Here is a 12,482-nt window from a genome sequence, read left to right as displayed (position 1 = left end):
GCTACCCTGGAGGCTCTCCAAGAGTCAGGTGTATACATGCCCTACAACTGGGCTACCTGTACTGTTAATAAAAACTACATATAATTAATAAAAAGTGAAACATGTATATAAAAACAAAATTATTGTTTCTGAGAAAATTACTTCTGAGAGACTCAAAATTAAGTTACCGGAAATAAAAAAACAAACACCTGCTACTAACGTAAAGTGTGGCAGAACAAGCACAAGAGATTAAGGAAAAATGTAAACAATAGAAAGATTCTATTTTCGGAATGCTTTACGAGTATCTTTAAGCTCTTTCTCCATTTAAAAGAAACTGCAACCAGAAACCTCAGACTACATACATTATAGATGTGCTCTATATAAAACGTTACACAACTCCCATCAGCAGACTTTTACGAAAACAAATAAAACCCAAAATTCTTAGTCCCACACCAAAAGATCGGGCAGTGAATGTTTTTTTAAATATTTTAAGGTAAATAAAAAAAAAAAAAATGAAATCTTGCAGTTTGCAACGATGTGGATGGAACTAGAGGGTATTATGCTGAGTGAAATAAGTCAATTAGAGAAAGACAATTATCATATGATCTCACTCATATGTGGAATTTAAGAAACAAAATAGAAACATGGGGAAGAGAGAGAGAGAAAAAAAAACAAGATGAAATCAAACAGGGAGAAAAACCTTAAGAGAGACTTAATCATAGGAAATAAACTGAGGGTTCCTGGAGGGGAGTGGGGGGATGGAAGGATGGGGTAACTGGACATTAAGGAGGGCATGTGATGTAACGAGCACGGGGTGTTATATAAGACTAATGAATCACTGATCTCTACCTCTGAAACCAGTTAATACATTATACGTTAATTAATTGAATTTAAATAAATAAATATTTCAAGGTAAAATAAAATATTAAACCATGTACCCTCTTCTGTGATTCTATGCTAGAGCTGGGTTTTTCAATTATTTTTTTTTAAGATTTTATTTATTTATTTGAGAGAGAGGGAGAGTGAGAGAGAGCATGAGAAGGGAGAAGGTCAGAGGGAAAAGCAGACTCCCTGTGGAGCTGGGAGCCCGATGCGGGACTCCATCCTGGGACTCCAGGATCATGACCCGAGCCGAAAGCAGTTGCTTAAACAACTGAGCCACCCAGGTGCCCTCAGTTATTATTTTAGTCCTGGTCTGACAACACCGAGTAAGAAAATTTCTATTATGCTAATGTCAGAATCAGGCAAACATGTACTAAACATAAGGTGAAACCCTTAAAATGTTGAGAAACAGGTTTTGTCTCAAGTAGTATTTAGTCTTGAAAGAAGAAATCAGAATTCATGGGGCGCCTGGGTGGCTCAGTAGGTTGAACCTCTGCCTTTGGCTTGGGTCACGGTCTCAGGGTCCTGGGATCTAGTCCCGTATCGGGCTCTCTGCTCAGCAGGGAGCCTGCTTCTCTCTCTCTGCCCACTTGTGATCTCTCTGTCAAATAAATAAATAAAAACCTTAAAAAAAAAAAAGAAATCAAAATTCACTAACAAAGTATTCAATACATTTGAGAACAATTCATTGGAGTTCTATTTTCTTCTACATTGCTTTGTTTGTACTTAAGATTTCCGCTCATTAAGGTACATGATACTGTGGTAAAGAAGAGTAGTATTTTACTATTTGGCTCAAAAATCTTCCCTGTCTTGTATAACAAAACTTATTTCAGTGCTTCTGAAACTCTTTACCCGAAATATCAAGAGAGGAGTAAAATCATTGTCCCCTAGCCAGGGAGATCAGACGATGTAGCCCAAAGGCTACGAGTTAAAAGACTCATGTACCCATCTTTCTTCTTCCTCTTTCTTCTTCTTCTTCTTCTTCTTCTTTTTAAGTAATCTCTCTGCCTAACAAGGGGCTGGAACTCATAATTCGGAGATCAAGAGTCACATGCTCTACTGACTGAGCCAGACAGGCAGCCTGCATCTTTCAATGTGTAAATCTGGCATTATATTCTATGATTTATCTACATTTCTCAATATTAAAAAGCCTTTTATTTTTCTTTAAATCATTGAATACAAACTTGATGGGCCCCATATATTCTGTGGCTTTGAAGACCTCTCTGTATACCACAGTGCACTCTTGTAAGAGAAGCTTAGGCTCACTTAATACAATACGATTTCCACTTCAATTTTAACTTGTGTTGAATGAAAAGAGAAGTTCAACTTCAATTTCTGGAGAAGTGTTGTAAGGGATTAGGCAATCCCATACATGAATCAATAAGGGCAGAGGGAAATCTAACAAATAGCCAAGGAAAGGAGGCAAGAGGCAAGGGGAGAAAAGTTAAATCTTGTACTAAGCCAGCTGTGTACTTCTACTTGAGTCACATTCAGTATCCATCAAATTCTAAGATCAGCTGAGACTGCCACTCTTCCTTACAGGTGGGGCTAGGTCTCATTTACTGTTGTTGCTCTAGCACTCACCACACTGCCTGGTGCATGGGAGGCATTCTATGAATTTTAAGGATAATATTAGCGGCTAAGTTCTTATTGCCAGGTACGTGACATATTTTAACTCATTTAATCATCACAACATCCTTATGCAAAACCCCTTAACATCCCATTTTACACAAGACGAAACCAAGGCCCAAAGATTTTAAATAATTTGCCAAAGACACATGGCCTTTCGAAAAGCAGCAGAGCTGGGATTCGAACCCGGTCCATGTCATTCCACAGTCTGAGCTCTCAATCACTAAGCTCTAGCAAATGCTCGCTCAATGAATGAATGAGTAAAATAAATGATTTGTAAATGCAAATAAACGCAAATATTTTAAGCCAGAAAACTTTATCTCCTTACAGTGCAGTTTGTTGCTTCGGCTATTGAGTGGTTCTGGTCCATTCACATCTTTGCTCTTTTCATTATCCTCAATGGGTCGAAAATGAGCCAAAGTTCTCATGAATCCGCGGAAGTTTACCTGGTCCTCTCTGATTGGGAAACAGAATTAAAAGAACACCATCTCAATCTGAGTGATTCTTTCTTATGAATCCAATATGCTGACAACAGTTTTAGCTAGAGTGGCCGAAAGTCCATTTAACAAGGTCTTTTCCCATATGCACAATTCTTTAGGGCTCATATTAAGTGTCACCTCAACCTTGTGAGGTGGGTATTATTTTTCCCATGTTATAAATGATTAACCAGACTTAGTTAACAACTCAGCAGTCACCTACTCAAGTTCCTTATAGCTCTTTTCCCAAAAAGGATTTCAAGCAGCACCAAGGGCTACATTATCAGGCAAGCCAGAACCTGAACTCACTGCTTCAGACTCTAAATCAAGCAGTAAGTTAGCTATGCCAACCCAATGACTCCCCAGCCACTTCTCATGCTTCCCTTGCAGTCACATCCACCTAGTAATATTTTAAGGTTCAAGTATACTATGGAAATGCAGCATCTAAAATAAAAATTTTGCTATAAAAGCAATAAATACATTTTTAGAATATGAGGGGAAAAAAGTAGAAAAATACCACTCCTGTAGCAATTACAATTATTACTATCTTTTCTTCTATTCATTTTTCTATGCCTTTTTGGTAATTGTGAACATACTGCATATACAATTTTCTATTGTGCTTTCTTAGACTTTTAAGCACGTCTTCAACCAATATAAACACTTTGAAAGATTTCAAATGTCTGCAAAATCATTGTGTTATGATTTTATTATCCCCTCATAAATGGATAGATTGCTCATGATCATAATGTTGCAAAGACTCTTGTATAAAGCTTTTCTGGTACTTGAGACTAGAGAAAAATCTTTCTATTGTGCCACAGGCAAATCAGCAACCCTGAGAGAAATCATTCTAAAACTTCAGTGAACAATGTACTTCAAAGAAGAATATCCAACGTGACAAAGTTATTTATCTGTGGCAGTCATGGAAAGAACAGGTTGCGTGGTTCCTGTGACTACCTAAAAGTAAATCCCAGTCTTTTTTTTTTGCCCCACCAAATCGCTGTGGTATGTCGTGTCTCTTAAGTGCCAGGCAGACACAGAGATCAGTCTTTCTGAGGGTGCATTTCAAAAGCTAGCTCATGAGCCCACTGTACTCAAAAGAATTACCGTTAGTTTTTGAAGCCAGGTAGACTGCAAATGGAGCAGTAGATCTGGGGAATCAAGATGTGGAATAAGATTTGAAGCAAATGCCAGAACAACAGATTAATGAGTATAAATATTACTGCCATAGGTCTCTGAGTAAAAGGGTATACTGAATATCAATGCTGCACTTTCCAATCTCATTAAAAAAAAATTCCACTTGCATAAGACTAGGGAGAGAAGAAACAAAAAACCCAGAAACTGGGTATCTGTATCTTATTAGAGTGATTAGCAGAAGGGCCTCTTGCCGAGAGTTTAGTAGTGTGGCCTGGCACAGGCCTTGGCTTCCTCACGCACACCTGCCTAGCATCCTGAGCAGAACATTGCACAGGACGGCAGGTGATACTGTCATAGAAAACTGCTTCCCACAAACTGGTTTTCCTAATAACCAATGCTTACTACAGAACTCTGAAAAAAATGTTGGCAAAATGACTCCACTGGGTTTACTTTTCATTACAAGAGGTTTGGATACAAAGCATAGTTGTGGAAGTTCCAATGCTGGACAGGATCAATGCTATGTATGGGCTAAGGAGGAAGTAGGAAAAAAATAAAAATAAAAACACCCAAGATTTCAGCACAAAAACTACCAGAAACCAACAGGGCAGTTCATGGAGAAAAAAAGGAAAAAATGAAGAAGGGCAGGAGATTCCTCCTGGTCAACATGAATCTGAAGAGAGCAAGTTTCATTTCATTCGATTCCTGTCTTCACATAAATTAGCTGCTAGGCTTCCCCTCGCCCCCCGCCCCAGCCCAATCACTCAGCTTTACTGAATGCCCAAATTCTCAACTGCAGATTCTTCCGCTCTCAGTGCAGTTCTAAAATTTCCTCTCCATTTTATCTGATAATATCCTCGCTGACACTGAGTCTCATTATTAAGAAATTGGCAACCACTGAACTTTTTAAAGTCCTTTGGGTCATACAGATAAGTCACAAGGAACCAGGAAGAAACTGTTAAAGAGATTACTTAAAATAACATAATAAGCTTTATTCAGAAAAAGGTACCTAATCAAATCTATGAATATTTACTCAGGACTTGGAAGTCAGTGTATTGGGTAGTGAAGCGTATCAAAAGCCTAGACAAACCCAAATCTGTTTGACAAACTGTGTGTGGTGGAGGGGACTGTACCCTTAGCCAATGTTCTAAAAGAAAAATAAAGGCTGTGGAAATGTTCCACATTAAAGGAGGCCGAAGAGCCATGACAACTGACCCAGAATGGATCATGTACTGGACGGGGGGGGAAGTACTATCAGGGAAGTACTATCAGGAAGTACTATCAGGAAGATTAAAATAGGAATGTGATTGATATATTAGAATAAAATAGACAATGGGAGAAACCGGTGAAGGTGGTCAAAGGGTACAAACTTGTAGTTATGAGTAAGTTCTGGGAACATCACGTACAACATGGTGACTACAGGTAACAATACCTTTAGTGCTGTCTATTTCAAAGTTGCTAAGAGAGTGGATTGTAAAAGTTCTCATCATACAAAAACAGTAACTGTGTAAGGTGATAAATGCATTAACCTTATTGTGATAATCATTTCACAATATATACATATATAAAAACACTGTGCTATATACCTTCAACTTACACAATATGACATTTCTCAATAAAGCTGGAAAAAAACAAAATACATAATATTTTATATTAGTATTACAGCAGCTGATCGGTGCTATAGGTGTAAATTACACACAAGATTTCAAAGACTTAATATTAAAACGAATGTAATATATTAAATATATTGACTATATATTAAATTATTTTAAATACATCAGATAATAAAATACATATTGACATAATTAACTTGCTTATTTTTTACTTTTTTTAATGTGGGTACTAGAAAATTTATAATCACATATGTGACTTGATTATATTTTCACTGGCTGGAACACAGGGAGACAGAGAGCATATGCCAATGAAATAAAAGGTTAACGATGTAACCAGATGCATCTGGGTGAAAGACATACAGGAGTTCTTTGTATTTTCAATTTTAGCAACTTTTCTCTAAATTTGAAATTATAAACAGAGATTAAAGACAATTTTGAAAATAGGCTCATATACCTATCCCTATCAGAAGAGAAGTCTAGAACAACCAAGTTAAGGATGTCCAATATAGTCAGGAGGATTGTGGTCTAAAAGGGCCCAACCAATAACATTATTCCGGATTTGCCTCAGCAAGGAAGCCAACAACTGCAGGGACTCACCCCTCTGGAAAGAAGGCATTGATGATCCGGTCCCCCAATGGATTGATGGCAAGTTCCGGAATTCGCTGGAAATCTTCCCGGCTGCCAAGAGAATCACCTTGAGTTAGAGACTATTGGCCCTTAGCAGGAATTCATTCAGTCATGCAAGAGTACAACCTAGCAAGAATATTACCTCATGGAATTTACTTCTGTGGCAAATTATACCAAATAAGTGCAAAGAATAGCACTTTAGTACCTGCCAAGTGTTTCTTGCACCAACTCAGGAGTGGAAGAAGCCAGATTCGACTATGCCACATTCCAGTGAATTCAGCACACAAGTTACGTCAATAAAACAACTAACAAGCAAATACTGAGCTGTCCCTGTAAATCATTCTTTGAACATTACCATTTTGTACTTAGTTACTAAGTTTGGAGTGAACAGCAGCGCCAACTATCAACACCACAGAGCTTGTGTATAGTAGCAAAAATCCTGGACCCTTGCTAGGATCTACAACATCTATAAAATGCAAGGAATTCTTAGGCAGTGTCCAAGGAAAGAATTAAGTGTGACAACTAAGTGATTTCCATTACTTCCTTGCTCTGATTCTGGCCTTTTCTCCATTGCCTTCTACAGACCCAGACCACAGAAATATTTAAATCTTGATCCTGAAAGAGCAGTCATCCTCTCACAACTTGGAAGTTATGCTGAGATGAATATTATTAGCTGCCATTCGCTGTATATATACCACGTGCTGCTCTGTTTATACACATTATCTCATTTCTTTAGGCCAACATTTTATTTGTATTCTTTTCAAGTTGAGGAAACTGAGAGGCAGTGAGCTAAAGTAACTTGCCCAGTGCTATGAGCTAGTTAAGTGGCAGAACTATGATTTACGTCTAAATTTAAATTGAAGTCAAATACATGTTCTTTTTTCTAAAACAACAACAACAACAACAACAAAAAACCCACATTTCTGGGGCGCCTGGCTGGCTCAGTCAGTAGAGAGCATGACTCTTGAGTTTGAGTCCCACGTTAGGTGTAGAGATTACTTAAAAATAAAATCTTGACAAATAAAATAAAATGAAATAGAATAGAATAATAACAAAAACACAGGGTGCCTGGGTGGCTGTCGGTAAAGCATCTGCCTTTGACTCAGGTCATGATCTCAGGGTCCCAGGACGGAGTCCCATTTCTGCTCTCTGCTCAGTGGGGAGTCTGCTTCTTGCTCTCACTCTCCCTGTGTCCCCCAACCCACTTGGTCCTCTCTCAAATAAATAAAATCATTAAAAAAAAAATCCACAGATTTCTTGGGGTGCCTGCATGGCCAAGTTGGTTAAGCAACCAACTTCAGGTCAGGTTATGATCCCAGGGTTGTAGGTTTCAGCTGTACCAGACTCTGTACTCAGCAGGGAGTCTGCTCAAGGTTCCATTCCTTCCCTTTGACCCCCTCCCCTTGCTCTCTTTCATGCTCTCAAATAAATAGATAGATAAATAAATAAATAAATAAATAAAATCTTCTTAAAAAGTTGTTCACTTATTTGAGAGAGAGAGAGCACACAGCAGCAGGGGTAGGAGCTGAGGGAAAAACAGACTCCCCACTTAGCCAGGAGCTCAACCTGGGGCTCGATTCCAGGACCCTGGGATCACAACCTGAGCTGAAGGCAGACACTCAGCTGACTGAGCCACTGGGGCATCCCAATACACACACACACACACACACACACACACTTCTTTAGCATATCAAACACTCTGAAAGAAAGGTGCTCGCCCAAAAAATGTTCAATAAGTAATTTCTAAAAATTTCTTAGTTGATATTCAGTGCCAAGAATATAAAACTGTCTATAACATATCCATACTCCTCAAAAATATGGATGTTATGAAGGACAGAGAAAGGCAGATTGCTCCAGATCATAGGAGACACACGACTGAACTCAATGCATGATCTAGACTAGGAATAACATTGCCACAAAGGACATTACTGAGCTACGTAATTCCATACAGAATATGGAATTATGTAATAGTATATAACTATATCAAAATGCTAAATTTCTGGGGCGCCTGGGTGGCTCAGTGGGTTAAAGCCTCTGCCTTCGGCTCAGGTCATGATCCCAGGGTCCTGGGATCGAGCCCCACATTGGGCTCTCTGCTCTACAGGGAGCCTGCTTCCCCCTCTCTCGCTCTGCCTGCCTCTCTGCCTACTTGTGATCTCTGTCTGATAAATAAATAAAATCTTTAAAAAAAATGCTAAATTTCTTGACTTTGACACAAGAATGTCACAATGAAGTCTGTGGCAAAATATTAACAATTGGTAAATCTAGATTTCAGGTATGTAGAAGTTTTTGTATTATTCTTGGAACTTTTCTATAAGTTTGAAATGAGTATTTCCAGATAAAAAGTTAAAAAAAGTAAAATAAAAATAAAAATATAAAACTCAAATAAGCCCCACTCTTGCCTTCAAGATGTTTACTATCAGAAGAGATAAAACTTATTCCTCTACCCACTTTGTACTAACTGCTAATGAAATACCCCTATTTTATCCAGAAGCCTTTAATACCATGTTTCTCTTAGAACGGTTTAACATTTAGATGGTGCTAAATTAACTGAAGAAGTTCATCTCCAGCACATCTGGTGGTGACATAGGTTGAAACTGACCTAGGGGACTAAATGCAGGGCTCTGGAACAGTAACTCTGAATTCTAATCCTCCTTGATCACTTAGGGTAATAATTTTTACATCAATGAATGAACCAGAAGAAGACACTGCTTAAGATGATAAAAGATAAAGGATGTTACAGAGGTCCTGATTATTTGATTCCATAAACATGTACTAAGTTCTTATTACATAACTTGTTCTGTAATACAAAGTCCAAGTTATCACCCAAAGTGGTTCCTCTTCCTTGACAGAGGTTAAGAAACAATAACTACTCCCTTTTAAATGAAGATTAAGGCTCATTTGAATTGCATAGCCACATACCTCAGCTTAATGTCTAACAAGCTGGAGTAATTTTAGCTGAGAAACAGCACAGTTTAAATACCATGTCTAATATCAGGCAGTGAGTACACAATCCAGCCTGAACTTCAGTCTCAAAAGGGATCTAGTCTTGGAATTCCAATGTCAGTAAGACCAAAACCTGTCCTTTGACACTTTTTTTTTAACTCTACTCTTGGAATTTAGATTGTTTATACAATACAGTTTTATAAGACCAAGAGGAATACTGTTGATAGTATCAAGATTAAAATGAAAGAGTAAAAAACAATAGTTTGTAAACTGCTCAATAATACACAGTTTGTTATTATTAGTTGTTCTATAGCAGAATGGAGATCACATGGGCAATTTTTTCTAAAACATAACTTAAATTTGTCCACTGACGTGAACCTAATAGAGAAAAATATATACTCTAAGCAGCCCACACACGGAAGATTTGTTCAAAATCTGTGTGTACTCATAAAAAAGCATGCCAATATTATATTGTCCCTTACAGTATACCTGGGAAAATCTTCCTCAAAGATTTTTTTTTCCCTCAAAGATATTTTAAGAAAAGATATTATAACTGGAAGTAGGCAAGTCTGAGCATAGAATCATATATAACAGCATTCTTTTTTTTTTTAAAGAGTTTTATTTATTTATTTGGCAGAGAGAGATCACAAGGAGGCAGAGAGGCAGACAAAGGGAGAGGGGGAAGCAGGCTCCCTGCTGAGCAGAGAGCCTGATTGTGGGGGGAGGAGCTCGGAGGCTTGGGTGTCCCCAGGACCCTGAGACCATAACCTGAGCCAAAGGCAGAGGCTTAACCCATTGAGCCACCCAGGCGCCCAATATAACAGCATTCTTTGTGGCTAAGAAATTCCCAGTGAAGAGTGGTTTTCCAGACCCTCAGAAGGAAAAGGCTGTTTGAGAGACTTTTAGTAACCAGAAGGGCCAGCCCTCTACACTGATCTTCAGTATGCAGGTTCTCTCTCTGACTAGAAAATCAGCCTCAGTTAACTGTTTGTATTTCAAGCCCCAGGGTGGATGGTGAGATGACTTATATACATAATGAGGACATTAAAATCTATTAAAAGGACATACTTGAGGGACATACTGAACTAAGGAAAGTGTTCCATATTTAAGTGATAAAATAGAAATAAATAACTTATTATTTAGATTCAACACTGAAATAATTTCCATTATCTGAAGCATTTAACTAATAGTTTACTTTATTTATATTTTGTAATCTCTACACCCAACATGGGGCTCAAACTCACGACCCCAAGATCAAAAGTCACATGTTCTTCCAACTCAGCCAGCCAGGCACCCCCTTCTAATTAATATTCTAAATTAAATCAGTAATACAATTTTGTTGTTATCTTGATAATAGAATCATGGAAGTGTTAACAGGTGCCAAATCGTGTCTCTGCCAATTGTTTTAGCATTCCAGGGCCAGACCCGTTAAGCTGCAAGGCTGCATGTGACTTTTGATTGAACATGGTAGGCACATACACACTGACCTTCTCTCATTCTCTAAAACTGCCTGAAAAGTCAGCAGAAACATACACACGGAACATATCCCTGACATAAACAACCAGGGTGGGAGGAGTGCACTAGTAAACAAGGGATTGTGCCAAATTCTGGAAGTCAGGAAATCAATGCAAATGTAGTGACAAGTAAGTCAGGGTAGAGGGCCCATGAGAAGGCTGCAATGGAGCGGAGAGCCATTCCGCCCTGAAGAATCTCAGCAAGGCACCATACTCAGAGGTAAATGAATGAACTCATTCAGGGTAATGAGTTAAAGGAATTTTTAAAGAATAGGCCAGCTGCCCATTGCTGCTAGTCCCCATCCTAAGAATATAAAACCATTTGTCCCCAGGAGAAAAATGGAGAAGGGTTATGGAAAGAAACGGAAAGTCCTACCTGGGTAGGGCTGCAACCAAATATGAGAAGTTGGCTTAGGGGGAACATAGTCCTTTTATTTGGGGTTAGGGGGCCACAAATCTGTCCCTTTGCTCCTTGACCACATACCCTAAAGTGAAGTCTACCAACTTACTGGCCCTGCTCAGAGAACAGAGGGCTTGAAGTCAGCCTTTCCATCCAGGAAAGACCTGTGAAGAAACCAATCACAAATAAATCCATGCCAGTTTTCTACAGTACTCCATGCAGGTGTTTTCATGAATACGAATGGACAACCAAAGCTCACCAGATACTATGGAAAAATTAATAGCATAAAAGAGTAGAATCAAGATGAATAGAGATAATGATAATTCAGGGAACACTGAAAGTTCTGAAAGATTCTTTTTTTCTTTTTAAAGGTTTTATTTATTTGACAGAGAGAGAGAGAGCACAAGTAGGCAGAGCAGCAAGCAGAGGGAAAGAGAGAAGCAGACTCTTCCACTGAGTAGGGAGCCCTATGGGGGGCTCGATCCCAGGACCCTAGGGTCACGAAGGACCCTGGGATCATGACCTGAGCCAAAGGCAGCCATTTAACCGACTGAGCCACCCTGGGCCCCTGAAAGATTCTAATAAGGAGCCCAAAACACATTTGATACATTTTTACATCTGTAAAGCAAAAATAAGCTACTGTGAGAGAAGAGAGGTCAGAGAACAAGAAAGGTTCTCCGAAGTTAAAAAATAAGACTATGGACTAATAAGTAAGTACCATCAAAAGAACTGAAAAACAAATGCAAGGATTTCTTTCAGAAAGCAAAGGAAAAAGTCAAATAGGAAATATGAGTGAAAAGCTGAGTCTTGATGCTGCAATAACCAGCCAACAGATATCCCATGCGTATCTGGGATGCCTGGGTGGCTTAGTTGGTTAAGTGGCTGCCTTTGGCTCAGGACATGAATCCAGAGTCCCAGGATCGAGCCCCACATTGGACTCTCCACTCAGTGGGGTGTCTGCTTCTCCCCCCACCTCCCCGACATGGTCTCTCTGTCTCTTACTCACTGTCTTAAATAAATAAATAAAATCTTTTAAAAAATAATAAAAAAAAAAGATCAAAAAAGAAAGGAGGGTGGGGGTAATAATAAAAGAAATAACAGAAGAAAACTTCCCAGCTAAGGGACATATTTTTAGATTAAGAATGTTCACCTAGGGGCGCCTGGGTGCTTCAGTGGGTTAAAGCCTCTGCCTTCGGCTCAGGTCATGATCCCGGGGTCCTGGGATCGAGCCCCACATTGGGATCTCTGCTCAGCGGGGAGCCTGCTTCCCTTCCTCTCTCTCTGC

The 12,482-nt window shown here is 38.9% G+C and overlaps 1 protein-coding gene across 1 annotated transcript in view; it reads right to left on the bottom strand.

Annotated features, from left to right (window-relative positions):
• Positions 1 to 12,482, bottom strand: part of LOC111160400 (calcineurin like EF-hand protein 1) — a 43,411-nt gene that overhangs the window by 15,602 nt on the left and 15,327 nt on the right. Inside the window, exons 3-4 of the mRNA XM_022523499.1 lie at positions 6,308 to 6,388; positions 2,819 to 2,946 (exon numbers count right to left, since the gene is read on the bottom strand). Of these exons, the coding sequence (XP_022379207.1) occupies positions 2,819 to 2,946; positions 6,308 to 6,388 (209 nt within the window). The remainder of the gene's footprint in view (positions 1 to 2,818; positions 2,947 to 6,307; positions 6,389 to 12,482) is intronic.

The sequence above is a fragment of the Enhydra lutris genome, unplaced genomic scaffold, assembly GCF_002288905.1.
Source record: "Enhydra lutris kenyoni isolate GAN:26980312 unplaced genomic scaffold, ASM228890v2 scaffoldscaffold4, whole genome shotgun sequence".
Lineage (NCBI taxonomy): Eukaryota > Metazoa > Chordata > Mammalia > Carnivora > Mustelidae > Enhydra > Enhydra lutris.
Note: the sequence above shows the minus strand (reverse complement) of the source record. Positions and strands in the feature narration are given on the sequence as shown.